Source organism: Pundamilia nyererei, unplaced genomic scaffold (genome assembly GCF_000239375.1).
Source record: "Pundamilia nyererei isolate P.nyererei 1_Seehausen unplaced genomic scaffold, PunNye1.0 scaffold00065, whole genome shotgun sequence".
In the NCBI taxonomy this organism is placed as follows: domain Eukaryota; kingdom Metazoa; phylum Chordata; class Actinopteri; order Cichliformes; family Cichlidae; genus Pundamilia; species Pundamilia nyererei.
In genome coordinates this window covers 1,428,805-1,456,471 of record NW_005187466.1, presented here as the reverse complement: position 1 = coordinate 1,456,471, position 27,667 = coordinate 1,428,805, and the positions used below count along the sequence as shown (strand labels likewise).

At 41.5% G+C, this 27,667-nt stretch overlaps 2 protein-coding genes across 4 annotated transcripts in view; one reads left to right on the top strand and one right to left on the bottom strand.

Annotated features, from left to right (window-relative positions):
* LOC102194342 (B-cell lymphoma/leukemia 11A-like) overlaps positions 1-8,236 on the bottom strand; it is a 31,704-nt gene extending 23,468 nt beyond the window's left edge. Inside the window, exons 1-2 of the mRNA XM_005735788.1 lie at positions 7,938-8,236; positions 4,937-5,329 (exon numbers count right to left, since the gene is read on the bottom strand). Of these exons, the coding sequence (XP_005735845.1) occupies positions 4,937-5,329; positions 7,938-7,992 (448 nt within the window). The 5' untranslated portion in view covers positions 7,993-8,236. The remainder of the gene's footprint in view (positions 1-4,936; positions 5,330-7,937) is intronic.
* A 1,893-nt stretch (positions 8,237-10,129) lies between these two features.
* cep170ab (centrosomal protein 170Ab) lies at positions 10,130-23,514 on the top strand. 3 transcript variants are annotated; one of them, XM_005735786.1, is made up of 20 exons: positions 10,130-10,246; positions 11,398-11,478; positions 11,797-11,939; positions 12,064-12,153; positions 13,136-13,214; positions 13,426-13,484; positions 13,935-14,097; positions 14,863-15,000; positions 15,106-15,564; positions 15,668-16,026; positions 16,115-16,234; positions 16,350-16,482; positions 17,905-19,368; positions 19,517-19,760; positions 19,991-20,099; positions 20,291-20,452; positions 20,981-21,069; positions 21,423-21,516; positions 22,421-22,472; positions 22,627-23,514. In XM_005735786.1, the coding sequence occupies exons 3-20, from the start codon at positions 11,835-11,837 to the stop codon at positions 22,887-22,889; spliced, it is 4,182 nt and encodes a 1,393-aa protein (XP_005735843.1). In that variant the 5' UTR covers positions 10,130-10,246; positions 11,398-11,478; positions 11,797-11,834; the 3' UTR covers positions 22,890-23,514. The 3 variants fall into 3 exon arrangements, with proteins under 3 accessions (XP_005735843.1, XP_005735844.1, XP_013766975.1); XM_005735787.1 differs by having other exon boundaries at positions 11,794-11,939; XM_013911521.1 differs by lacking the exons at positions 20,291-20,452; positions 20,981-21,069; positions 21,423-21,516; positions 22,421-22,472; positions 22,627-23,514 and having other exon boundaries at positions 19,517-19,768; positions 19,991-20,053.
* The last annotated feature ends 4,153 nt before the right edge of the window (positions 23,515-27,667 follow it).

Below are 27,667 nucleotides of genomic sequence, written 5' to 3'. Positions count from 1 at the left end.
TCTGGTTCGGTTTCAGTGACCTAAATAAAGACTTACAGGATTATGACAAAATGGGTATTTTTTTAGGAAAATATCAAAGGGAAAATTACTTTGTCAAATCTGCTCCCATTCTCACCTCAAACTAACCTGCCTACTTCCTAAAATACTACTTCTCTCCTCTCTGCTCTCATCTGCCACTTCCTGAGCAACAGCTGTATCAAAGACACTTTTTCTTCTCTGTTTCTGTTCTGTCTAAAAATAAAGTCATTAACCTGCAGGTGGTGAAGCCGGCGGCTGGCATGACAGGCCCTGATGCTGTCAGATGCCCTCTGACCCCGTGATGTGACTGCCTGCCACAGTATTGACAGGACAGCAGCAAGACATGCTTATTTCTGAGGATACTTTCTCATCCAGCATGACGTGGCTGTAGACAAACAAGAATGTTTCTGTTGTATAGCTTTGTTTGACAGTGGGTAAAGGGGATGGATGGAGGCAGTGTATGTGTGAGTGTTTATGTCTGCCTCACTCTGCAGCCAAATCTGCGAGAGTGAGAATGAGCTCTAGAGTGGACGTTGGAAGGCTTTAAGAGGTGCAGACACACTAATGTAGCCAAAACTTTCAGTTTCCACTCCCCCAAGACAAACTACTGGAGCGATGTGTGGAGAGAGGCTGTGAGCGAGGGAGGGAGAGAAAGAGATAGGGACAGAGAGGAAAGGCTAAGCAGAAGAGAGTGGGAGGGACAGAGGGGAGGGGGGTAAAATAAGGATCATATGTTTCTGACAGATCTCATCAACTCACAACACATCATGGGGCCTCTACCGTAACACATTTATTACAGACAAAACACAGGTTCACAGGAGGGGGTTTACACTGTATGTGTGCACTGTAGCATATGTGTGCATCTTTAAAGGAGGCGTGTGCACTGTTGTGTTCATAGAACAGGTGTGTGTGCATCTGTGGGTGCGTGCATGCATTTGTGGGAGCCTATTTTTGAATGTTCACATGCATGTTTGTGTGTGTAGGTGTGTGTGTGTGCATATTTCAGCTAGCCTCCACCTGAATGGCCCGAGGCTTTGATGCCGGAGTTGTTAGAAGACAAACAGAGGCACAGGAAGTCCAAGCCAGGAGGCCCTGAGGACAGCACGCACAATCTACTGCATACCTGCTCTTAACTTCACACACTCCCACTGTCAGTCATAGCCACCACCTCACCATACGTTTTGCCTCCTAAACCCACAAAACAGACACACCTCCTCTAACTCCCTCTTAGACACACACATTTAGGCTCAGCCTGTCCCTCAGGCCCACTGCTGTGTGCCAAGTCTGGCCTGGCATAGTCCTCAGAGGGGTGTCCTCAGGCAAGGCTTGCCAAGTCAAAGACTCTTTCATGTTCAGCCTGCACGCCCAGGGTAGTAAAGCTACAAACAGCAAGACACACACACTTTTACACACACACGGAAACCTATAAACATTTTAAGTGGTCAAAACCACACTTATACACACATAAATGTACACATTTACACGTACATTAGTTTCACAGCATCCGCACTCAAGATGTAAACACTCAGTAGACTTGAATACAGCCAGAACCACTAACATTTAATCCAACAACAAAGGCTGACGAATTTCCACTGACAACATTTGTGGGTGTTTAGAGCTTGGCTTCAGCATACAAAAATGTCCTCCATGAAAAATTCATCCTAAAAACCACTCCTGTTCACCTTCATTAAAACGTAGTGGAGCCCACTGCCAAAAATAGGACTGATTTTATCACAGCCCAAAGCGACTGTAGGATCAAATTAGAGTCACTTTTTACAGACAATGGAGTCCTTATGTTAAAATATTAGCTGGTGTCCAATCATTGCAGCCGCACACATCTTTGCCTTTTCAGTATCAATTAAAGTGATCACCCAAACAAAAGCACCGGATATAAACTTGCACAGTGACCCATATGTCTGCTGACGCATATGCACACTGGACACAGGAAAAGATATCGCTACCAAGGAGCCCCCCCACCCCCCACCGCCGCTACTAATGCACAATCTCCACGCACTGCCCAGCCCCCCAGTTCTGCATGACAGGCACCCTGTGTGTATATGTATTTGCTTGGTGAAGGAGGGGATATTGGAGAAAGGTGGCACAATGCCAATATGGAGCCTGCTAAATACCTTTGTCTCCACAACACACGGGGAGAAACAGGACAGGCAAGCTGCTGCAAGAAAATGCTCCACAGCCACAGAGGTGTTGCAAGAAATGCTTCTCTGTTGTTTGAATGTTTTCTTCCTCATAGAGAAAAAAGGGTGAAAGGTGGCTGCCGTAATTGACTCAGTATCGATTCAGAGTCCAGGTTACAATGGAGGCAGGGCGCTGGGAAGAAGCTGAAGTGTGAGATGGTGGTCGATTTCCACGGTTGCAGTGGCCTCATTAACACACGTGGCTACACTGGTGAGAATTCAAAAGGGTGCTAATGCTGGGATGGATAAATACAGGGCAGAACAATGTAGTAATAATACCTCAAAAAATGTGGTACAAAATTCATGCAATCTTTTCTTGTAATTTCTTGTAAATAGGTCAAGAAGAAGACAATATGCACTGTGGTTGTGTATCTAATTTATAAAGACTAGACTCTAATTTATTTATTGTGCTAATAACAATTGCGTTTACTCCATGAAATAATTAATGTAAATGAAAACTTTGAATCCACTTTACCGGTTTGTCTCTTTAATAGCAATTTTATGCTGGGAAATAAAAGCAGCTTTATACGCTGCAATCACATTTGCTTGAGAAGCCATCATCTGCTCTATTTCTGGGACAACCGTGGTCTGTAGACAAGCTACGATGTCTCTATGCATATCTTTAATTGTTTATCATGCAAATGACGGTACGCAGGCTGCTCTGTCCTCGTCTAACAGCTCAGAGCCCCAGACTGCAGACCCAAACCCCAGCTGCAGTCATGAGACTCCCAGACGGCCTCAGCTGTCCTGTAGAGACAGACTGAGGGGCACAGCTTCATCTCGAGCTATCGGTCTATTACGTACTGCCCCTAATTCCTCAGCCCTCACCCTTCTCATATCCCCCCACCTACAAGTTCAGCCATTCTGGGTGTCAGCTCTCTTTAGTCAAGCAGCAACTTTCCTTAACCTAGCTCGCTGCCTTCGCAAACTGCTGTCCATATGGAAATCCGTCCGTGTCAAGTGATATTTCAGGAGTGGGGTGGAGATTGGAAGGGTCACTTTCATTTGAATGATGCAGGGGAGCAAGATGCAGGGAAATCTTTAAGGGTGTAATTCATCATACACTCGCCTGGATTGGATTGGGCTTGAGGCATGTGTAGGAACAGTATATATTGAGATGCCTCAGCTCAGTGTCAGCCTCTAACTGAGCAGGGTAAGAGAACATGGCAGCTAGCATATGGAGTATGGGGTGGCGCGCTGGCACTGCCAGTCTGTATCCATCAATCTTGGACAAAAAAAAAAGCGGTGGGACGAGGCCGTCTTATATGCAATGCATGTATAACTGATATGATGTCCTGCACAGACTCTGCAGCACAGACTGTTAATTTTGACCTCAGATTTTATAACAGGATGATAACAAAAGGTGAGGTGAGGCGTCATAACAGGATGCAATCTTGCACCACATACAGTCAATTTAACCTATTCATTATTAACCCAAGGAAATCCTGACTGTTACACAATGTCCAAAGAAATGAGACCTATAAATAAAGCTCTTCGCACAGTGTTAGTGACCTCATGATATCATGTGAACTCCATTGCACGATGATCCAAGTGAGCAAGGAAAGGCGTGTTCGAACAGCTGACAAGGCCAAGAGGCATGTCAGAAGAATGTGTGTTTTTTGAGCATGTGTGCGTCCATCCCAGTTTGTGGGAAAGATTTTCAACAAACCGCACACTAATGAACAGTGGTTATTCTGTATGGCAGAGTGCTAAAACATTGACAACAAATAACAGTAGCCCTTTACAATGCCATCTGCAAAGCCGAAGCGCTGACTAATACAGCACAGTAGTGCTCATTATTGAAAACTACCCTCTATGCATTCAGCCTGAATTGGCTTCAAATTCAATCACAACTGCCCAGGCAATCAGCGCAGTCTGGCACATGCTATCAGATCTGTTAAAGGAAATGAATAAACATCAAAATGGGCTGGTCAAAATCAAACTCCACTCTATAAAACCAGTCATAAGGGACCCATGCTTGTTTGCACAGCAACTCATGTTTTCACAACAGCCTCATTTAGCCCCAGTGGACAACCAACAAACCAACTAGCTGCCTTAAGAAGTCCTTAATTACTCAAATCAAGAAAAACACTGACAATTAGTGGCTGTAGTGTTCCTCAAATAAACAGTTCTTCCTTGACAGATCAACGTAATTACATTCTTTCCTATCTCTTTAATTTTAGAATCACAGTGAGCTTCAGCAGGCGCATATTTGAGGGTACAAGAGATATGGCAGTGTAATAAGCCAGGCAGGGATAGAGATACATCTCTCGCGACCACATGAGAGAGAATGTGAAGTCCAAAGGATCTGAGCACATCTGTGATGCAGCAACAAACCAAAAGAAACTGATCTCTTCTTTCTCTGTCTTTTTATAATCTGTTTCTTTGTCTGTCTCCATGCGTCTTTTTCGGTGCCTTTTATCAATATCCTTATTAATCTTCATGTGTATTCATGACTCTACTGAGGGAAATTCGCAACTCCTAAATGTAGCAGCAGACATTTCGCCGTCAGGTTACGCTGATTGGACACATCCTCACTACTAGAAGGGAAATTTCAGCGAGTATTTGTTGTCTTCTGTGATAAACTGCCTATGAACCTTAAAAGTGTGACCCACTCCACACAATCTAGAGCTTCAAGACTCTATTCACACTTGACTGCAAATTTCTCCTGCTCATCTGTTTACTCTTGCATGGCAGCCATGTTAAGCTTCCAGTGTGTTTACCTGTCATATTCTCCTGCTTAGGGATTATTCCTTGCAAGGGTGCAGATAAACAATCCTCATCCTGCGGTGACACCTGAACAGCCACCTCGACAGGTTGACGCACCCTCCTTTGGTGCTGATGTTGGGTCCGCGAGTGTGACGAGGATGTGGAAAGAGGAGAGGCGAGTGGGGAGGATGGTGGCCTGTCCAGAGGTTTGTCCACACAGAGGCTACCGTGGCACTGCCTCCGTTTGTGTTCAATGAAAAGCAGGATGTCAGCTAAGGGGAAGCGAGAGTGGCACTGGCCGCAGGTCAGCAGGTCCTGGTCCCCTTTTAGGGGCTCGCCCTGAGCCACTCCCAGGCTGGGGGAGTCCTGAGAGTCTTCTTCTGGTAAAACACCTGAGAGCGGCTCAGCTGGATAAGGAAAAGAAGAAAGACAGTTGTGACATATAGTGAAGCGAGAATTGATATTTTTCTGCGTTTACATACACTGTTATTATATTTTCTTGTAAAGGAATAAGGCCGAGGAGTATATGTGCAGATGGGATTTTTAGGAAAGAAAGAAGGCAGAAAGGAAGAAAGAGCACACAGACAGCTTCGATAAGGACTGACATGTTCAGCTCGCAGGCAGCAGTCAAACGATTAAGTTGCTTGACCCTCTTTATTGTGCTGCCAATCTCGCTTTTTTAATGAACCTAACACCTCTGAGAATCAAAAAATAGATTCTAATTTGAGTTCAAGATGATTGGACCCCATTTCGTTAAAAGTGCTGGGATCTCGTGAACCAAGGTTAGACATTGAGGGGTTGGATGTGGAGTAGGTCCCTGAAGTAGAGCGAGAGAAAGAGAGAGAGAGAGAGAGTGAGCAGAGAGAGCATTTTAAAAGAAGTCATCTAGCCACATGGTAAACGACACTTGGCGCCCCGACTGGGATGTTGAGATAAGATGTGATGAATTCTTGCCGCCGGTTCAAGCTTTAATTCTATATCAGGTCAGATGAGAAGGTGGTGAGGGACTATGCAAGATAGGCCCTGTTACTTGTATGTTGAGTTGCATTAAAGATGAGGGAATTCACCCCTATTTTACTTATCTTAACCAGCTTATGCCATGGACACATACAAGGTGTATGAGATTGGTTTAGGTGGAAAGATTTTCTTCAAACCAAATAATCTCATTCTGATGTCAAGCAAGAGTGATGTGAATAACTTTGAAAGCTAAAATATAATGTGTTTTTTTTTTCTGATATCACACTGTGCTAGAATTTAAAGTAGTTTAGGCGAAGGTTTCCCACTGGGTTACAGCAGCAGGTCTCTTCCACTATCAGAAAAATCATTAGGTCTTTTTTTACTGTTTTAGAGTATTATGACTCCCTGTAATACCGGCAGATCATTCATTGTATTCTACAGTCCCTCGTTGAAAACACCAAAGGGATTATTTTCATTTTAAAATAAATGCAAAAATTAAAAGGAAGTGCCTATTTAAATTTCTAATGGTGCCTTTTTTGCAACACGAAAGCTGACAGGTAGCACTAGAACAGAATTTTGCAGTGTTTTCATGCAGTCTTATTTATTTTGCAATAATTTTAAAAAAAAACAATTAATATTCCAAAGTAAATTAAACAGATTTGGGTCATAACCAATAACAGAATTATACTGGTCAAAAGCAAAATCTTCATGTCATTAAACAAAAGCATACTCTTTGGTCATTTTTTCTTCATAATTTAAGGTCTGTAACTGTTTCTTTGTAAACACTTTATTTCTGGATCCTCTTTGAATGTGGGGAATATTGTACCTTTAGTGTACCTTTAGAAAAAATATGAATACATTCAAGAGAACATAAAATATGTAATAACCTACTGCTGCTGAACCGATCCTGTGCATGAGCTTGGTCAAGCAGGACAGGATAAAGTGGATCAAGTTCAAGTTCACGAGTGGCCTGTAGGACTACAATCAAATTGCGCCCCCCACTGGCAACCCATCTGACAGCTTTCCAACAAATCATAGAATAAATGTTGCCAGAGCATAATTTGTTTCAGCGGCAATAAGAAGAGCATGCAGAAATATATACGAGAATAAAGATAAAAGAAAAGCACAGGTTGTTAATTTTGAACTCTAACTTACACTTAAACAGCCTACCTAGTCTGGAGACGTCTCCGCATTTACTGACGCGCGAAGAGTGCATTGATAAAGCAATATACTGATAAAGCTCTTAACCGACGAATGAAGCAAAATAATTCTTCGGCAAACAACAATTGGTCTAAACTGTGCAAAGAATGTGACATTCAATCAAAATCAATGCCCTGCAGTTTTACCATACACGCGCGTAAAACGACTGTCCTTCTTTTCTCTTCCTTCATCTCAAAACAGTGTCGCGCACGGAGATTTCTGCGTATTTATGCAATTTATGGATACAAATGGATTGGATATGCCGTGTTTAAACGCCAGCGGTGAAAAAATTGTTGCAAAGAAACTGCATTCCTTGTAGGTAACGCACACGAGGTCTTTGCGCTTCGGACAAGTGTGTGTGTGTGTGTGTCTGTGTGTGTGTGTAAACACCACTTCCCCGTGTCCAAACCAACTAGGACCTTTGTAAATGCATTTTTACAGTTAAAAAGGACCTGCACTGTAGTAGTGCTGTGGCTTCAAAAGGTGCACATGGAAACTTAAGTGAATGGTAGCAGTTGTAACTCTGTGCCGCCTTCATATAGGCAAAGGTCTCTGGCCATAAAGCTCATGCATGCCCTTTAATGGCGAAAGAAACCTTGAAGGCTGTGTTATACAACGCGTTAACCAACACAAGTTGAGCTTCCCTGTCACGCTGCTCCAAAACTTCCTATAGAAGACCTCGTGATGATTATAAAGATAACCTGTAGTCTTGGATATGTTTGCGATTTGTCATTTTAGTCAGGACCGCGGTGGACGTATCCTAAGTATTAAAAGAAAGTTGCCGTATACAGAAAAAGATGGGTCACCGAGAGGAAAAACCAATGAAATTAAGTCGAAATGCAATGTATCTCCACTTACGCGAAAACTCCCGTTTGCTCAAGTGCTGGGGTTTGCCCTGCTTGCGGCGAGACATGTTGGTTTAGTGACGGATTTTCAGCTGAGTTCACATTGGGAAATCCTTTCCTACAAGGTAAACTCCAAATGAAATATCTTCATTGATGCGTCTGACAGCCAACAAGGGGGAAAAAAAGCAATGAGCTGCTGATCATACAGAGGGTGAGGAGTAGTGCGGTGCGGGCTGTGCGGAGCTCTTCATGACTTTTTTGCAAAGAGAGAGTGATGGGGGTATAGTGAAGCCCCCTGCGCTGCAAGTTCAAGTGCGGACGTGACGTTCTGCGAACTTGAACGTCAGGCGCTGGACGAACTGAGACATACAAAACATGGGCAGGGCGAAGGCGGCCAGTGGGAGGGGGACAAGTCATAATAAAAGCCAATGGACACTCATTATGGACTACCTATGGAAGAGAAGAGAAAAAAGGGAGACCCCGAAGACACCAATGGACGAAGGGGATCAAGGGGGCTGGGCTAAGAGGGAGAGCGAGGGAGAGAAAGAGAGACACTGTTTTACAAGGAAAGCAGTAAAAAGCGCGTGAACCAAAGAGCGTATGTAACAAGGATGTAGTGGTGGATAAACCCAGCTCTTGCACTACTCGTGTTTATTAGTTGTTGTTGTTGGGGGGGGGGTTTCAAGCCACTATGAATATGCAGTCTTTATGCAAATTTACAGTGCAGACTGGAAATGTCATTAACACTGAATAAAGTGTTTTTATTTCAGTCGGCCTTCTTGAGCTAAACTAATTGAAATGTTATTCTCCGACAGGATGAACTAAACTCTGTTTTTTGTTGTTGTTGCTGAATTTGTTTAATTTGTTTGCTTTCTTGAGAAGTGGTGATAGACCGGCCATTCTTTCTGGGCTTTTGCCTTGTATACAGGGAAACCTAAAGTTAACTACCTGCAATTAAAATAATGTGAAATGAGATTCATAAATAGTTTTATATAATATACTTAAATATAAGAATATATTTAGATAATGTACGCGTTTTGTTTCGATGGTGGACGTGTAAAAGATAAAGAAAGGGAAAAAAGAAATTAGAGTTATAGTGTAACGTGCTTTGATTTACAAAACAATTTGTAATCTGTCAGCTTGTGTAATGCACCTGAGCCTGTATTCCAAAACTGAAGAGAAACGTGGATTTAACTCTTATCCACTCCAAAGGTCTAATTTATGTTACAGGTAAGCAACATTTCAGTAAAGCATTCTGAAATACTTAACAACAACAACAACAACAACAACAAAAGTAATATTATGCATTCCAGACCTAATGGAATTTTATAACTCACCGATAAAACTTAAGTCTCAGCTTCATTCATTCAGCTGTTGCATTTAAATATTGGGCCCATTCATTATGGCTGAAGCCAATGTGGGATTTTAATTTTTTCAAAGTTTTCCAGTGATCAGATTGGATTAACGTGTACAGTCAAGTGCGCTTGCTTTTAAACAAAGCTAGTAATTCATACCCTATACTCTCTCACCTGACCTTCGTATGTCGTTATGCAGTTACAGAACAGCCGAAAAGATGCTGGGCAATTATTTTTTCATTTATTTTGGTTTCATGATGAATAAAGTTTATTAGAATCGCATAAAATCCCCTTCTCTAACTTAACGCAAATAAAGCCGGAGGACCTTAACAGCACCCATACTTTTAGAAATGGTTTGCTTTTATTTTGTTGATTATATACTAGCTTCCTAATCAGGCTCAACAATTGAATTTACGTCGGCATCGAAATCACAGCACAGTACTTTGGCTCCATCTAGTGGTTCAACACAAGACTGACCTTTAATAGACTATCATAAGCTGTGTCCTAACATAATTATACGGAGCTGGAAACCAGTAGATTACTCACTCTAGCGCTTAATCTAAAACATTGAAATACTAACATAGCAGCTACATTGTAATTTTAAAAAGTTTCAATGCAAATATAATCAAATCGTATCATTTATATACAATGCATGCATTTAATTTCCTATTATTATACTTTCAGCGTTTCCAGTCTTACGACTGTAATTTATATGCCAACTCAATTTAATTATCGAGTCACTGCCCAAAATAAATGATCCATCATCCACCTAATATGGGCAACTCATGGTTCGCTGTCTATATTACATAACCTCATCTTTTCCTACATGAGCGCATTGCGCCACCTTGAGGCCAAGACACAGCAGTGTTGAAGGACCTAGGCTGGGCAGAGGGGTTGCAGGAGCAGCAGCAGCATCGCTGTTCATAACCTTCTACTCATCGGATGCTGTTTGCCCATAGAGCACCTGGTGAGAGACATTTTTGCCATTCTTTTATTTCCCTAACAGGCCTGCGCTGATGCCTTTGGTTGCTTCCTCTGATATAAGGATGAAGACAGTGAAATGAGCTTCGCTGTTTGTGCGACAGACCTATACGTCGCCCATAATGGTCGATCGTGGGATATCAGCAGGCAGCATCCTAAACATGATTTGGTTGGCTTTAAAGCACGTGATAACAGATATCTGTCTAAATTAGCCTGTGTTTGGCTTAAAAGGTGTGCGTAAAGGGATGTACTGAACGTGACAGATTAATGCACGCTTCAGATGACATGTCGCTAATAAATGTTAGACTCATTGTGGCCAGTCTTGTGTTTATCCTACAATCTGCGCGATATTGGGATGAAATTAGATGATACTTTTTGCTTATTATTCGCTGGTCTTTGCTATCATTCTTATATGGCTCCACGATGAACGCTGGACTGAGACATGGCCTAACCGAGCTAATTTTCAGGCTCAGTCATTGGCCGACTCTAACTCATCAGCTGCTGCCGCTTGCAGCCTCAGTTGATGTGTGGTCATTTGCAGAGGAGATTCATATCAGAGTGGGTGAAGCCGTGTGTGTGATCAAGCGTCTAAAGAGAAAATCTGGGCCACTAGGAGCCAGCCTACTGAAAGGATGGACCACGTAGTTCTCTATTGGGAGGTTGGGGGCTGTCAAGTCCCATTGGGCTTGAGCTGATGTACAAAAAGGAGCCTCACATATGACAACGTGTGCGTAATTAAATCTTACTAATTCACCTATGACTCTCTCGGAGCATGAGTCAGCAGGTCTGCCTACTAATAATGCAGAGAGGGGACGGGGTGTTTGTGTCAGTGAAAAGCGCTGTTGTGCTGTTTTGTGTGCATGAGAATCCTGACAACTGCCTGGAAATCATATGAGAGAATCATGGGGAGCAGAGAAGTGGATTTTCTATTTATGTCTGTATTTTCTCTGTTTCATTGACTTCCTGTGGTCGGTGTATATGCCTGTCTTCTGTTTGGGTCAGAGTTTCTGGATCTGATTGAATTAGCTGTCATATTACATGTTTTATTATCTCTTTCTTTCTAAGCCCCATCTCCCTGTCACCCTCACATGCACCCTCTTTTTGCACAGTATCTAACTATTCTTCCTGCTTTTTCAGTGGAGTGCGTTGTGAAGCTGATGACAGAACAATCCTGCTGAGCGACTCACTTTGGGAGTTTAGAAGAATGCCTGAAATACTGTAAGCTGTCTCTTTATTTTTGGAACTTACATTTTTTTTAAATTTCTTGTTGTTAGCTGCACTACATGGACTGATAAGCTTGCCAATGTCCTCGGGTGATAACCGAAATAGCTACTGTGCATATGACACACAAGCACACGCACAAATGCTGAAATAATTTTTGTTTTATGTAATTATATGAAACAGCATGCCTCACCCACTCCCGTTTACAGTATAAGAGTATATTTTTTTCATTGATCGAAGGATAAATATTTAATGGTCTCATTAATAGATTTATAGCTATAAACTGCAGTCTAACACTGTTCTTGTTTTCAGCAGGATGCATTAAGGGGCACATGTGAACTTGTCAGGCAGAGATGAGTCTGACTTCCTGGTTCCTGGTGAGCGGTGGGGGGACACGCCATCGTCTCCCCCGAGAGATGATCTTTGTAGGGAGGGATGACTGTGAGCTTATGCTGCAGGTACTGTACTGTGAATCCACCCGATATATGATCTGAGCTGTCATTCTTACTCTGACTGGATTTTTATCTGAAGCACTGAGATTAGTGAGGATTATAGTGATTGACTGGATCTTGTATGGTTTAGTCCCGTAGTGTGGACAAACAGCATGCTGTCATCAACTATGAGCCAAATACGGATGAACACAAAGTTAAGGACCTGGGCAGCTTAAATGGGGTGAGTGAATTTTTTTTAATTTATGTGTATGTGTCTTAAAGCAACCCCTGCCTAATGTTTTTTAATGCAATAAAATCTACATCAGTGTGTCCCAAAATTAAATATCAAACATTTCCCTGAAAGTATACCTTATTTATTCTTATTTATTCTTTTTCGGGCCGTGGCTTTCTCATCTTCTACTGCTTCCGTTTTTACAAATTTTTATTAGTTTCTCTTAAGCCCTCAGTATTCAAGGAAATGCATTACTTTGAGTACTAAATTGCCAGATTGCCCCTTAACTGCTTCAGCAATTTACTGCTTACAAAAGTAGTCGTGAACCTGTTCTAACATAATTTGTTTTTTTTCTTTGGATTTAAATTATTTTCCAACCCTAAATAAACTGAAAGACGTCATTTTCGGTAGTGCAAATATTATACATAGCTTATGACAGGCAGCTTGATGGTGCAGCGGTTAGCGCTGTCACTTCACTGCTCCTGGTTCAAACCTCTTAGTCGGCTGGGGCCTTTCTTTGTGGAGCTTGCATGTTCTTCTTGTGCTTCCTGTGAATCTGTGGGTTTCCTCCAAGTGCTCTGGTTTCTTCCCATAACCCAAAGACATAAATTTTATCCTAATTAGTGATTCTAAATTGACCGTGGGTGTGTGTGTGTTTGTCTGTCTATGTTCAGGGTCACACCCATGATCCTAATTTGGGTAAGAGCTTTAAGACAGATGGATGAAAAAAATGGCAGAGTACAAACATTTTTATGTGTGTACAGATGTTTCCCTGCTTAAATTCAACATGAAATAAGCTTTTTTTGTGTTAAATCTGGTTAGGATTGTGACTAAAGGTCTGGTACAAAATTGGCACTTGGTTCGTGTGTTATGGACAGCATCATTGTTATGCAAGCAGTACTGAGATTTCAGGAGACTTTAAATAATCTCACTTTTGTACAAAGTCCTCATATGTTGTTCCTAACCACATTGTTTCTTTGTTTGTTCCCAGACATTTGTCAACGATGTCAGAATACAGGAGCAAATCTATGTCACGCTGAAAATTGATGACAAATTGAGGTTTGGATATGATATCCTTTGAATGTGTTCTTGTGTTATCTGTCAAACCCAGTAGCACGCAGTACAAGGTCAGTGAACATGGGGTGCACTGTAACTTTATCGGTTCTTGAATAGCCTGTGAATTCTCATTGCACTCTGCCTACTGCATAATAGATAAGGCTATCAGTGCAGGTTTCTCATCCCTGCAAAGGGCTCGTCATCTTTTACCTTAACTTGTCTCACATACCAACCTGTTTACTGTGGTTCGAGGAGAGATGCATATTCCTGAGGAGGCCCTCAAGGTTAGATGACACGCTACACAGAAGAACAATATTCATATGTTTGAAGACGGTGTAAATAGTTGTGTTTGAAACAGGATAGGTGCAAAGATCTTGTACTTTTTCATCAGTTAGGAGCAATATTGTAGAGAATAGATCAAAGAGTTCTGCTGAAGTGGGCAAAATGACTTTTCAAGATTGATGAATTTGCTGTTTCATCAACAAAAACTGCCCAGGTAGCTGCAGAAAAAAAAATAATGCAGATTTCTTATTCATGAGCTAGAGGAACATAGCACATTATCATTCAAAATATATGCGAACAGTATGGCATACGATCAGTATGCCATACTGCTATCTGGAAGATTAAAAAGCAAGAAAAAATCTAGACAAGATATGCATCGTAATTATTTTGACAGTATTGTGTAACCTTTGTCTTTGGTTAATTCCCCTTGTTTCTGTTGTCTAATTTGTCAGCATGAAAAGTTTAGCAGCCAACTTCAGTTGAACCAGAAGAAACTCCCAGAGGCAGAATCATCCAAATCTCAAGTCAAACCACCTGAGGCAGCAGCTGCACATGTGTGTGAGGGAGCCACTGCCAAGCCAAGTGAGGCCAACAGGTCAGAGGACAAGGCAACAGGTAAGTCTGAGCATTGAAAGTTAAAGGACACTGGACACATATAATATAGTAAATCTAATACCTTGAATCGATAAAATATTCCCAGATACATAAACTGATAATGAAAGAATTTTTAGAGGTAGTTCTTAAATAGATTTTAGGACTACAAACTATAGCAGCCGTACTCTAGGACAGTGGCAGACGTTTGGTAATTTAGCTTCTGTATAATGCCACAGAGGATTCAAAATCAGACAGTCGAGATGTGTGAAATATATTTCCCTGTTTTCACAGGTTCAGATGAAGTCTTTTCTGTTATTATTTAATGACAAATTAGACAGATAAAAGACAGCTAATTCCAAATGTTGAACTTGCATTTGGTATCCATTTTCTGGAACTCTTAGTATGATCCAAAGAGATGTAGACACAAAATCTTACGGTGTCAAAATAAACAATCTGGTGCATTCTGAAAACAAAGGAATGCAGTGGTCCACCCAGCAACACCCCAAGGCCTGAAAGACCATGAAAAACAACTAAAGTCAATGATCACAGAGGGTTGCAGGGTTGTTACCTTACAATAAAAAGCACCTTGGGAAACTGTTGTGATTTGACACTATATAAATAGAATTTAACTGAATCAAGGGCCTAAATATAGATGGCAAATTATATGCAGTAATATTGGGGATGTTGCATTACAATGACCTTTACCTGAAGCCTATTTAGGGTCTCTAAGCCTCAATTAATACATATGTGCATTCCTATATATAAAGAAATGTACTGTTTTGGCAGGGGATGTCACAGTGCTGCACAGGGGCACCCCCCTGTATGGCCAGCCTGCCTGGTGGGGAGATGGAGACACTGAAGACCAGCATCCAGGAAAGTCAGAGGACAAGAGTTCAGACCGGAAACGAGAAAAAGTTGAAGCAGGTACCAACAATTATTGCTCATTATCAGTTTACTTTTTTGGAAATATTACAAATATTCTGTAAACTTTATGGTGCCAGACAAATATCTTTGTATTAATTGTGCCAGAATCTAAGAAAAGTGAGGAGATCCCAAAGTGTACCCTGCAAACAGCCTCTAATCAGGAGCCTAGCTACTTCGAGATCCCAACAAAGGATGCAAAGGATCCCTCAGGAAGTAAAGTCAGCAGTGAATCCATCTCAAGAGAGCAAGAGGGTGGTGCTTCTGCTGCAGCAGAGCCTGCCCATGGCCACGCCTCCTTCACCATTGAGTTTGATCCTGGGGCCTCAGGCAAAGTAACTGTCAAAGACAGGGTTGCGAAGGTAGGACCAGAGACCAGGCCACGCCCTAAAAGGGCTGTTGGGGAGGAGCTGAGTCCTCTTCAGACAGCCATGGTCGCAGCAGAAGTCAAAGTTGCTGACTGGCTTGCTCAGAATGAGTTACCATTGGCTCTGAAAGAAACGGTTGCAGAGGATGATGGAGAAAGCGTGAAAAGCGATGTGCCTGTACAACTGCGGAGTCTTAAAGGTGTGTTTATATGATATAGAGTTTAGTATAGTGTACAGTATTACACGCGATACTTACTTTATCACTCTTATGCAACATTTTGATCTATTACCTCACTATCCAGGAAGTAAACATGAGGATGGCACTCAGAGTGATTCAGAAAATGCACTGGGTGAACAGCGCAGGGCTGCAGCGCTAGAAGAGCGCTCATGGGGACTCTGGGGAAGCACGGGGATGAAGATCAGAGAGGGTCGTGCAAACGTACCAGAGGGTCTCTTTGCAGAGGAAGACAGTCCTGCACGTCGTCGTAAACCTTCAACATCCAAAGTAGCAGAGAGGAGACGTGGCTCAGCACCCCATCAACAGAGCGGGCGCGACGAGTGCTATCATCATGGAGATGATTATAGTGATAGAGGGACTTATACCATCGAGCTGGAGAATGGAGATCATGAAGAAGAAGAGGCTAGGAAACTGATTGACAAGGTAAAAACGTTAAAGTTATAACTCTTTTTTATAGTTTATCATCTAATCTCCTGATCATAATATGTTTTCTTACTTGTGTATATGTTAGGTGTTTGGTGTGGACCAGGAGTCTGGGTCCAGGGTGGGGAGTGCTGACCAGAGAGAAAGACTCGCCTCCCAAAGGTCTGGCACTGGAGACCGAGGAAAACCCGGACGCATGGAGACAGAGGTGTAACAGCGTTCTTCTAAGTTATATTCAATAAGCTGTCTTCTGACTGACTAAAGCAACATCTGTTTCCAGTTATTGACATGTTTTTGTTTTATTTCCACGTTTGCTTGTTTAGGTCTTGTCTGAAGAGTTGATGGTGGGTGGTCCACGCTGGGTGTCACAGTGGGCTACTCTAGCTGCCAGTCATATTAGGACTGACCCTGAAGGGTCAGGAGGCGAAAGCCACATCTTGGTCACGGAGGACAGAGGTATTAAGTTTAGGTTTACTAAATCTCAAAAAAGGATTCCTTTAATATCTATTAAATTAATTTCAGTATTTTGTTCATGCTTCAGTATGTAAACGTTTGCTAAACAAAGTCCACAGGGTCCAATCACACACTGGGGTTAAATGATAAACACGTTGTAAAAGCAGCATAAGTAGACAGGTGTCACAAATTTACTCATAATTCAGTTATACAGCAGTCTGTCACATTAGGCTTGTCATTTTTCTGTAATAGCTATGGTATACTGTTACAGTGGTGGATAATTACAATGCAAAGAGTAATCCAGATGAGATAAAAGTTAAATTAATTTGTCAAGGATATGAATGCTTGCAGGCCTTCTTCTTAATTGGTTTGTGCAATATAGCCAACCAATGACAACTTATCACTCTCTTTATGTAGTTTCTACTCTTCAGACTGTGGACAACAAATAGAGTGGCCATCTTAGGCACACAGCAGCCACTCAGAAGAAAGTTAGCTTAGGTGGTCTCCTTAAATGCACAGAAGCTAAAATGTCATGTGTCAGAAAGAGTATGACGCCTTCTTCAGGTTAGCTAACATAGCTGCCAGGCCGCTGGTCACATTTCACCAAATAGGCATTAGGCAAGCAACTTTTCATATCCAAGAGGAAGATTAATTCCTGATTATTTCACTAACATACAGCAGACTGTAATTATTTGCATTTGGCACAATAGAGTCACGTGACCACAGTGAAGCCACAGGTTTCATGTTAAAATATTGAAGTATCGCAATATTTTACAAGTGGAAGACAAAGTCAGTCAAAGGTCTGAAATTGCAGCTTTTTTGTTTTTTAAAGAAAATAACCTTTCTGACTAACTACAGTGGAACCCCGACTTACGAATACCCCATTTAACAAAAAATTCAAGTTACGAAGGCACGTAAAGGCAATATTTCTGCCGGTGTTACGGCAAAATGCCCGCGTAACGAAATCCACTGGCTCTGATTGGCTGATCCCAGAATATACACAATGCCTTCCGTATCATGTGACAACCCCCTTGGCTTTCGTACTTGCGCTTCGCTGTTCCACTTGAACGACGTATTGTTGTTGCAGTTAGCAATTAGCCTATAGCCTACCGTTCACTCAAAAGGCGCGATGGGTGCTTTGACTTACGAAAGTTTTTGACTTACGAAAGACCCTCGGGAACGAATTAATTTCGTAAGTCGGGGTTCCACTGTATCTGAATTTTATGTTTTAGCTTCTTGTTGCTTCAAGTTGCAAAAATAATTGAACAAATTTTTATTGGGACTTTCTATTAAGGATCTTTATTATAGCCAACTATTAAATTAAAATTCTGGCAAACACCTCTAACAGTGCACTGATTCTACCAGTATATAATCCACTATGTATGTTTAATGCACATTCTGATCAAATATTTTCTTTCTTTTCAGCTGATATAAGTGAATCCAGCCACTCAGCCTCCTTTGCCTCTACTGGGTACACAGAGCGCAAGAGGAGAACCCTACCCCAGCTGCCTGGTGAGGATCTCAGCCTAGGAAGGAGGACCCCAGGCTCAGGTCTACGTGCAGATATGGGGGAGAAACAGGACACTGAGCTACAGGAGAAAGAAAACCAGGAGGAAAAGGTGGGCAGAGGAAAGACTCGACCCGGCCAGTGCACAGGAGGTGTGGGCAGTCACAGTGGCAGCCCTAGTCGTTCGTCACCAGCCAAGTCGCAGGATAGTGGTGGTGGGAGGTCAAGTCAGTCAGGTGTGTTGACAAAGCTCCCACCTCGTCCCATGACCAGCGGGGAAAAAAGAATGGAGGAAGTACGGAGGAGGAAAAAAGAAGAGGAGAAAGCCAGGGAAAGTAGTGGGAAACCCCTGTTGAGACAGGAGAGCTTCACTGTGGAGAAACCAAGTTCCAATGTCCCTATAGAGCTCATACCACGTATTGATGGTCTCACAGGCAAAACTCAATCTAGAGAGCCTGGCATCGATAGCGCCACACTGCAGAAAGACTCAGAGGCTGTAGCAGCCTTTCTAGAAACCACTGTGTCAGACCAAGGCGATCCCCCAAGTCAGTCCATTGAAGGATCCATGTCACCAGAGTCAGATGTTGACACGACAAGTACAGTAAGCCAAGCTGATGGAGCAAGGAAAGTAGTTCAGAAACGCCGAACTCTAGCAGGACAGCAGAAAGAAAAAACTGTAGTGTGCTCATCTGGCAAGGGTCCTGCTGGTGGTAGGGAGACCCAGGACAAGAGGGTCAAGAATAGAACTTCTGGTCCTTCACAGCCAAACCGTCCTTGGACTTCCCTGGATCTCACTGATGATGATGTCAACTCCAATTCTCTCTTATCAGACTCACAGCCCACCTCCACGAAAGACTCCAAAAACTCACATGCTAGAGGTCAGACAGGGAGCACAACAGTTGGAGCCAGCACTAAGTCTAGCCGGGCTAAGATCAGTCAAGCTCCTGCCTCTGCTTCCGCCAGTAAAGCCACCAGTGTCCCCAAGCCCAGGCCTACCAGGGCATCACTGTTGCGGCGAGCCCGGCTGGGGGATTCCTCAGACACTGAACCTGCTGACCTAGACCGGATGTCTGTGGCCTCTGAGGCCTCCACTGCTAGTTCCACATCCAAGACAGGGATGGCAAAAAGAGGCATGTCCAGAATAGAAGCTCTGGCACAGCCAAGGAGGCCAAGAGTGGGCTCCCCGTCTGCCCAGAGTGACTCAGAGGCCACTGTGACAAGGAGTAGAGGTCTGGGGGCCCGCGGTGCAGGTGATTATGGCATCAGGCAAGGATTGAGAGGGTCCAATATGACTTCAATGCCTGGACCCAGAGCAAGAGCTAACAGTGCCTCCAAGCTACCTGACAAGAGTAAAGGAACCTCATCACATGCCACACCTGCATGTAAGTGTGTACACATTTTTTCTTTAAATGTTCCTAATTATGCTTTGACTGCCAAAAGATTGTACAGTTACCTGCAATTATCTACTTAAAGAAGAATTCATCTGGCATCTTAAGCTTCATCTAAGCTTCACTGCCATTCTTTCCTCAGCTGGAACTCGGTGGCGCCGTGTACCCGTGGAGTATGCTTCCACCTCAGAGGATGAGTATGGCTCAAATCGTCACATATCCAAGCAGGGGCACACACGGCTATTCCCGTCTACTCGAGTAGCCCAGCTTGGAGGTTCAGCTCCAGCAACCCCAAATCCTGCAGGCCTAGCTACCGTGAAGCAGCACTCTAGGGAACAGGATGAGTATATGAGAGATTGGACAGCACACAGCGAGGAAATAGCCAGGTACGTAGGTGAGAAGTACTCTTGTGTATATGAGTGGATGAATGAGTCAGATAGCAGTATTCTAACACATTTTTCCTGCTTTAGGGCATGTGCCTCTTTATTGCTTCTTTTTTTTAGCTTAGGGTTGCAGTTCTTTTTATTGGATCTTATTTTACAGCTGTTATTTTGTTTTAAATAAATATCACAAAATAACACAACAAAATAACATCATACTTATGTTTGCTCCACAGGATAAGTCAAGATCTTGCAAAAGACCTGGCCATGCTAGCCAGAGAGATTCATGATGTGGCAGGAGAGATTGACTCAGTGAGCCCTGCAGCGACCGACCCTGGAGCTCTGGTATAGTTGTTGCATCTTAAACTAATTATGCCATACAAAATATAAGGATTCAGTTTATTCAATAACATTCATAGCAATCCTAATGCTAATAGAATACAGATTCTTAATGAAGTCTGATTACATAATATGGACAAAAAAATAGGATCTGAGGAAAGAATATCAATTTTCAATATATTTTATTTCCGTTTCAGTTGGAGGAGCGTGTGTTTGATGACAGTTTGGACCTCGGCGGCTCCTCCACACAGCATAATAGCATTCTGGGAACCAATGGGCAGTCTGTGGAGCTTCGATCTCGTAGGTCTAGCGGACAGAGCTCCCGGTCCATTCGGCGACAGACATGGAATAGAGATGATGTAAGGCCTTGCTTCAATTTTAAATATAATGTTCTCCTCAATATATGGCCTGCTATGTACCATACTGCTAATGTAGATTTTGAATTTGATGTGCTTCTCTCCATTAGAAAGTGAACGTATGCGAACCAGCATACACAGCAAGTTTAGAGTTATGTTAAGAGCAAAAATAGCAAGACGTTCATGTCAGTCTGTGCCACTGTTTGTCACTAGAGGGAGCTCGATACATGCTAGTTACAGTCATCCCTTAATTGTTATGTGACTTTTGTTGCCATGATGCCAGGTCTCTCTTGGAAATGAGATTTTTGATCTCAATGAGATTTTTTACCTGGATAAATAAAGGACTAATAAAAAAAATAGGCCAATCTAAACCTAAAAGCAGTGGTAAAGCTAATGAAAAAAATGATGTACTTAAATTAACTAAATGTTGCAATAGTACAGGTTGTTTACATTTTACCGTGTAAATTAATCACTTTTTGCCACTAATTTATAACTGGTAGATTCAGATGATATTTTTTTACTGTCTTTCAGGCGGTCCCAGACCATTTGCTGCTAGCTTCTGTGACTCAGCTGTCAACCAGGATACGCCAATCTGTTGACAGAACAACCTGCAAAATCAGGCAAGTACAAAAATTGATTTCCACGTGTTTTTGTGGTTATTTATATATCCAATGCACACACCAAAGAGGGATTGCATGATACAAATATTGTCTGTGTGTGTACAGATTCTTGTCTGTGTTTTTTGTTGGAAATAGTAGGTGACACAGTTTGAATGACACATCACACAGGCTTACTCCGCCACCCAGTTACATATTTTTCTCATTAGAATGACAATTCAAAGGCAGATTTTTTTCAATGCTACAATGTGCTGATGGCATCTGAATGAAACTATTTAAGCAGTCACTTAATCTATATTAAACATGTTTTATGTATTTCACTTTTATCCTATTTTTGTAACAACCTGGCTTTGCAGGATCCTCTTCAAGGATAAAGAACGAAAATGGGATGAGATTGAGACCAAACTGCAAGCAGAGCATGACTCCTTACTGCTCAAGAGCTCAAACAAGGTGATGAATCTGCTGAAGGCTTGTGAAACAGACAGGACTGTGATATTTATAGCCAAATAGGCAGCACTGGTGTAGAAATTACAATATTATTCTAGCATTGTGGTCCATCAGTCAGTACAGCGCTTGTTCACCGTGAAATATTTTAAAAGGATGGATTGCAATGGAGAAAAACAGATACAGTGTGTAACAAGATTGTGATCCGATTCTGTCTTTATTTTATGGAGACTCTACATTTAATGTATTGAAGCTTCTGGAATGTGAGCCGATAGATAACCAACCGCAAACTCATCTTTCCTTATTGGGGTTATTTTGGCACAGTTTAATTCAACCAAATTTTAAAAAAGAAGTCCACAGTCACAGTATATTCCATAAGTACACATTTATAGAAGTAATCTTTTAGCCTTTTCTTGGCTTGAATTAATTGAACACTATTTTAAATCCAGTCATTCCTTACCATTTTCTGATTACTTATTCCAAGCAATCATAGTGAGTGCTCACAGTGCTATAGCTGTTTGGAGAATGAAATCAACAATGTCATACACCCTTTAGATTAACTTCAAATTAATTTCAGTATTTAGGCACCAAATGTGATTAGACTGTTTGGAGAAAAAAAAAAAGACTTACAACTTTACCTCTACACACTTTTACCTCTCTCCAGCGCAGGATCATAAATTCTGACTGTAACACTGTCTGGCCTCATGTGAACCTCTGAAAAGAGATATGTGTGTCCACGACACAAGTTAAAGGGCTCGTAAAGCATTACTGAGTGTAAAGGGCTCGGCTCCAAACTTTTTCCCGAGGCAATGAAAAGATTAATCGAGTTGATTTATTTGCTGTAAGAGCCTTCACTTACTTAATCAGGCCTGAGACCAGCTTTCATTTTTTTATCACATTCTCTTAACAGGAAATTTCAACCATCATTCAAGACTTGAAGAGGGTGGAAAGACAACTGATGGGTATGGCTCTACCTATGCTTCTCTTTAGTTTTTGGAAGAAAAGCGTGAAATATTGTATTGTTGTATTGTATTCTGCAGTGTTACTGCAGTCTACACCACGGGAAGTCTTATGATGTATTAAGTGGGACTGTTTTTCTCTGCTCCAAACTGACAGTAATTGACATGATGGTAGATCCAGATGGTACTCTGGATGCCCTGTCCAACCTGGGCTTGACCAGTCCTCTGGCTGACCAGAAGATCAGCCCAGGGGCTCAGCAGAGGGCAGCTGTGTTACAAACTGAAGCAGAAGCTTCTTCACGCACACTTTCATCCTCCAGGCCTGAATTACTGTCCACTGAACCTGTTGGATCTTCAAACCATGCAGAAGTGTCAGAACAAGACCCAGGGCTACAGCAGAGCTCTAATTCCTACAACTGACATTCCACAGTGGAATAATCCAGAATGCAATCTATTGGAGATATCAGACACCCCAGAGCAGACCCTGGTGTGAGGTTAGAAGTTTTTCTCAGATAAGATGAGGACCCAGAGCAATGTCTTTTATATGGAAAAGTCTCTCTGCTCTGTCAGTCAAACTAAATTATGTTAGGACTCTAAAATTCCAACACTGTCAAAGGGAATCTCTTGAGATGACAGCTCTATTATATGACAGTATTACACTATTAACTGCTAGGCTAACGAAGAAGCTTTGACATCATATACAGTAACCCATCTGTGTTTTTGTGTTGCAGCTCATTATCATTACCCATTATCCTTGAAAACATTTGAGAAAAAGGGCAGATGTGATGTTAAACCTAAACCTACCAAATTCCCTTTTAATTATTCTACTGTTTTGGCTTGAAATGAGCAAAAGCAGACCAACCTTTTACCTTGCATTCTTTGCAAGTGACACAAAAGCTTGACAGACTTAGAGCCAACATGGAAACCCAAACTGAAAAGGTGCAATAGTGTCAAGGAGCCATGTTTGAAAGTGTTCTTCTGTCCTGCCTAAGAGTTATTTATCAAATTATTAGGGGTGCAACGATACACAAAATTCACGGTTCGGTTCGGTTCGATACTCAATATTTTTTGGACACAAAGAAATTTTCATGACTTTTTAATTTATCATTTATTAAAATTATAAATATATATTTTAACTCAAAAGTACAGTTTTTAAATGTAATGTTGCTGAAACAACAAAATAATAATAAAAAAAATCTATCTGATCGAGAAATCACTCATCTTTGGAAAAGAGAGTTTATTACAGAGAAATGGCTCTTTCCAAAATAAAAGCTATACTATACGCTTCTTCTGGGCTATATTCTCAGCAGCATATTAAACATATCAGGTCCCCATAAGGAGAATCATGTGCTAACGGCTGTCTAAATGACTCTGGTAAAGTTTGTAGCATGCGTGCTTGTTGTTTTTGTCTGCTCCCACTTGTCTTTGCACTAGGATGATGTCGGAGTAAATGTGCAGTCATATTCGTTGTGTTCCCACTAGTGCTGTTAATCTCGTTAAAATGACATTAACGCCATAACGCGGCAAATCTTCATTAACAAGTTACCGCATATCGCCCCATGCATGGGGCTTGACGGCGTCAACACATTAACTAGCTAACTGCGCTAACACACTACTTCCTACCAATTGAGCATTGCGTGGCACAGCCGACAAACTGTTTTACTTTTGTCCATGACGCACTTACCATCAGGGTCATGCTTCACTTGAAAACCAAAATAGTTTCAAAGGCCAGATCTGAATGAAGGTGGGGGAGGTTTAATTTCGGGTAGCGTTGAGGCAGTTGCCATGTTGCAACGAGATTAGCTTCTGTCTTGCTAGCTTGCGCTGCGCTCAGTGGATCTGCACTCAACAGTGCAGCCTAGGCGGAGTAGTCGAACCCAGATCCACTGAGCGCTCAACACAGACAGCATCATCAGAAGAAAAGTTGATACATTAAATAAAAAATTTTGTATTGTTCGATACATATGCGTACCAAACCGAAAGCACTGTATCGAACGGTTCAATAACGATGTATTGTTGCACCCCTACAAATTATATATTTTTGTCCTGTTTGCAATAGCAATGCCTAAGGTAGCCTCAGTAATGATTTTCCATGAGAAACGGCCACCGTGCCTATTTTTGGGAAAAGAACTGGGTGCCTATATTGTTATGTACCAGTGTTATATTATAAAGTAGTTACGTTTAAAACTTACATCCATGCCCCTTTTCCTGTGCTGATGTCATTTGAAGACAGTTTATCAAAGATAAACCCGATGTGTTAATGAAAATTGTGAACTGAAATGTAGCTCCCAGAATAGGATTTTCCTCTTCCAAATGCATTTTGTCACAAGTGCCCTGGCTCAAACAATCATTATAATCCTAGATACTAGAGAGTCCAATGTAAGGAAGATGGCGAGAAGGAGGTAGACGTCTTTTTGTTTTTGCATTTCAAAGCCAATATATGTTGCTATTATTCTCTGAGGGACCAGGATGTAATGCACCCTAATGCTACTCCTTTATCATGTTTATGTCTTTGACCGTGATGAGATGAACGGTTTATCAAACTACTTTCTGATTGCAAGTTAAATGTGTTTGAACCAGCATAGACAGGGACTACCTCCAAGTCCTGCTTTTTGTTGTTGAATGATCCACAGTGTAATGACTGGGTAGGTTTTCCAATGTCTTGCCTCATACCAATGTTTACATATGAATGTATCCTGATCAGAACTGTTGAATAACATTTTAGCCAAAACAACTTTAATAAAGATGAATAATTGCATTTTGTGCTCGGCATACTTTATCTTTCCTTTTGTTTGAGCATTTGGAGATTTTTTTGTTTGGATGTTTTGTATGAGCTTTTTTTGTATTGATGTTAGGTTTAAATGTCAACCTTGCAATATCAGTGTTTTTCTCATTTTCAATAAAATGCATGATAATCATGAGCTGTTTTCCACGGCTTACTCAGTGGCTCTGAGCTGGGATAGGCTCTGGGCCAGTTGCACAAGCAGAAGAAAATGGCCCGATGGATGGATTTTTCAACTGCCTCCACTCTCAGGGGGACAAAAGGCTGGTTGAGTTTAACTGCATTGCTTATAACAATATTATTTCTATATTTGGTTGAATTAAAAAGTATTTAAAACTCCCTCATCCTCCACTAAAAATGTAACTGGTAATGATTAATAATGTGTTATTAAACTTATTTGTCTAACTTTAGTAATACTAATTAATTAATTACATTTAAGTTTCCACTTCTTGCCCTTCATCACCTCACAATCTCTTTTGAACTGCCATCCTTCCACCACAATCTGCCCAATCCACCTCCCAGTCTGACTTCACTCCAACTCTTTGCAGAAGAAAGTACACACGACAAATTAGGTTTTAGAGGCCACATTGCTAGAGTTACCGCACTACTAATTGTGTGTCTTCAGATATTCTGCTCCACTTCCTTAATCCTTTAAAGCTGTGTCAGGGTTTTTCTCCCCTGTGAACAACTTTCACCACAACTGCTGGTGCACATCAGGGATTGTGCAGGTGCTCATCTACTGGAAATGCTAAGTTTGACTAAACTGCTCCCACTTAGTTTCATTAAGTTTAGGTTCCCTATGGGCTTTACCACCCTCACACTGCATTTATTGCATATAAATAAAGTTTTCATAACACTGCAGTTTTTGAGATCTGAGGTATCTGTTTGGTAGTTTGTAAAAAAAAAAGGTTTTCAAAAGTAATTGTTTAAACATATATAATGTTGAAATTATGTGTTAGGTCATGCACAGCTTACATGCTACGCATTATTCAGTTTAACTTGCAATAGTAGCATTACAGCAATAGTAATCCTGTTACCTCAGTGTGAGTAAGGTGTATGATGCTACACTGTGACTGTTTGGGCTACTTGTGTAATTTACATATTCTGCAGTTCCACACTGATGAATGTTCATCAGTGTGGAACTGCATTGGAGAGGAGAACAACAGGAGAAGCTTTGTCAGCAAACTGGGTGTTCAAATTAACTATAGAGTGGTACAGATGGCAGAAACCGTGCTCAGAGAGATAATTTAGATTATTGTCAATAAAATGTGAATGTAATGGTCATTGATTATCATATGGCTTTTTAATTGGAAGGAAAGGGAATTGTATATTATAATCTCTATTGAAGAACGGTAACAAGAATGATGCTCTGTGCTTGCCCTGTCTTCCCGTTAACCAGACATTAACACTAATGGCCAAAATGCTCCACTTCAGAATGCAGCCTCCAAATGTTAGCCTGACATCATGTAAGCCACCTCCTAAAGACTTAGGAAACAGCTTATTTAATATGACTTCACTGGTGCACATTTTCCACACTTTCCAAATTTTCTGGACTTTTGGATCAAATATACTCAAGTACAATGTGTCAGAAAATACCAAAACAATGCTACACTGAATTGATTGCCTACATGCTAGGTTCATCCTGGCTTTAGTCTTTATGCTAACATAAAGTAACTGGCTGCTAACAATATAATCATTACATTTAATGTTAAAAATCATCAGTTTGTAAAACAACACATTCAATGCATTTCCAAAATTCTATTGTTTAAAATAATTTCAGCCATCAATCTTTAATCAATGAGGAGACAAATAATGTAAATATCACTGTGGTACTATGAACACAGTGGTCACAGGGTTACTTGTGTTGTGAAGTAGGTCGGGGCAAAGTCAGTTTTTCTTACACCAGCAGCCTTTTTGTATTCACAACATAAACTGTCGCGGCTATAAAAATCTTTGTGTGTGTGGTGTGTGCTCCCCTGGCATATGGTCCTGTATAAAAGGTTTCTTAAGGTGAAGTTAGAGTACTTCAGGACATTCTGTCTCTGCCAGTATCAGTATCCGCATGTGAAGTGCAAATGGCAGAAATTCGATTTCCTACAATTGTGTGTGTGGGAAAGAGAATGTGTACGTGTCTTCATGTCTCACAGCGTACTCACACTTTTCTCAATAAGATTAATCTCTTTCTGATGCTTTCTGTCTTGTTCAGTACATCCATGCAGCTGCTCAAATTGCACCTCCGCCCTGTTCACAAGCTTACAGAAGCCCATTTCTGCCCCTCCCATTATGCCTGGGAGACTGTACTACATGCGCATACAGACACACACAAGGACACATCCTGCCAATTGCTGGGGAGAGTGAAGAGACACTGGTAAGAGTCAGGGAACAAACTGTAGCTCAGGCACCACAGAGAGTAAAA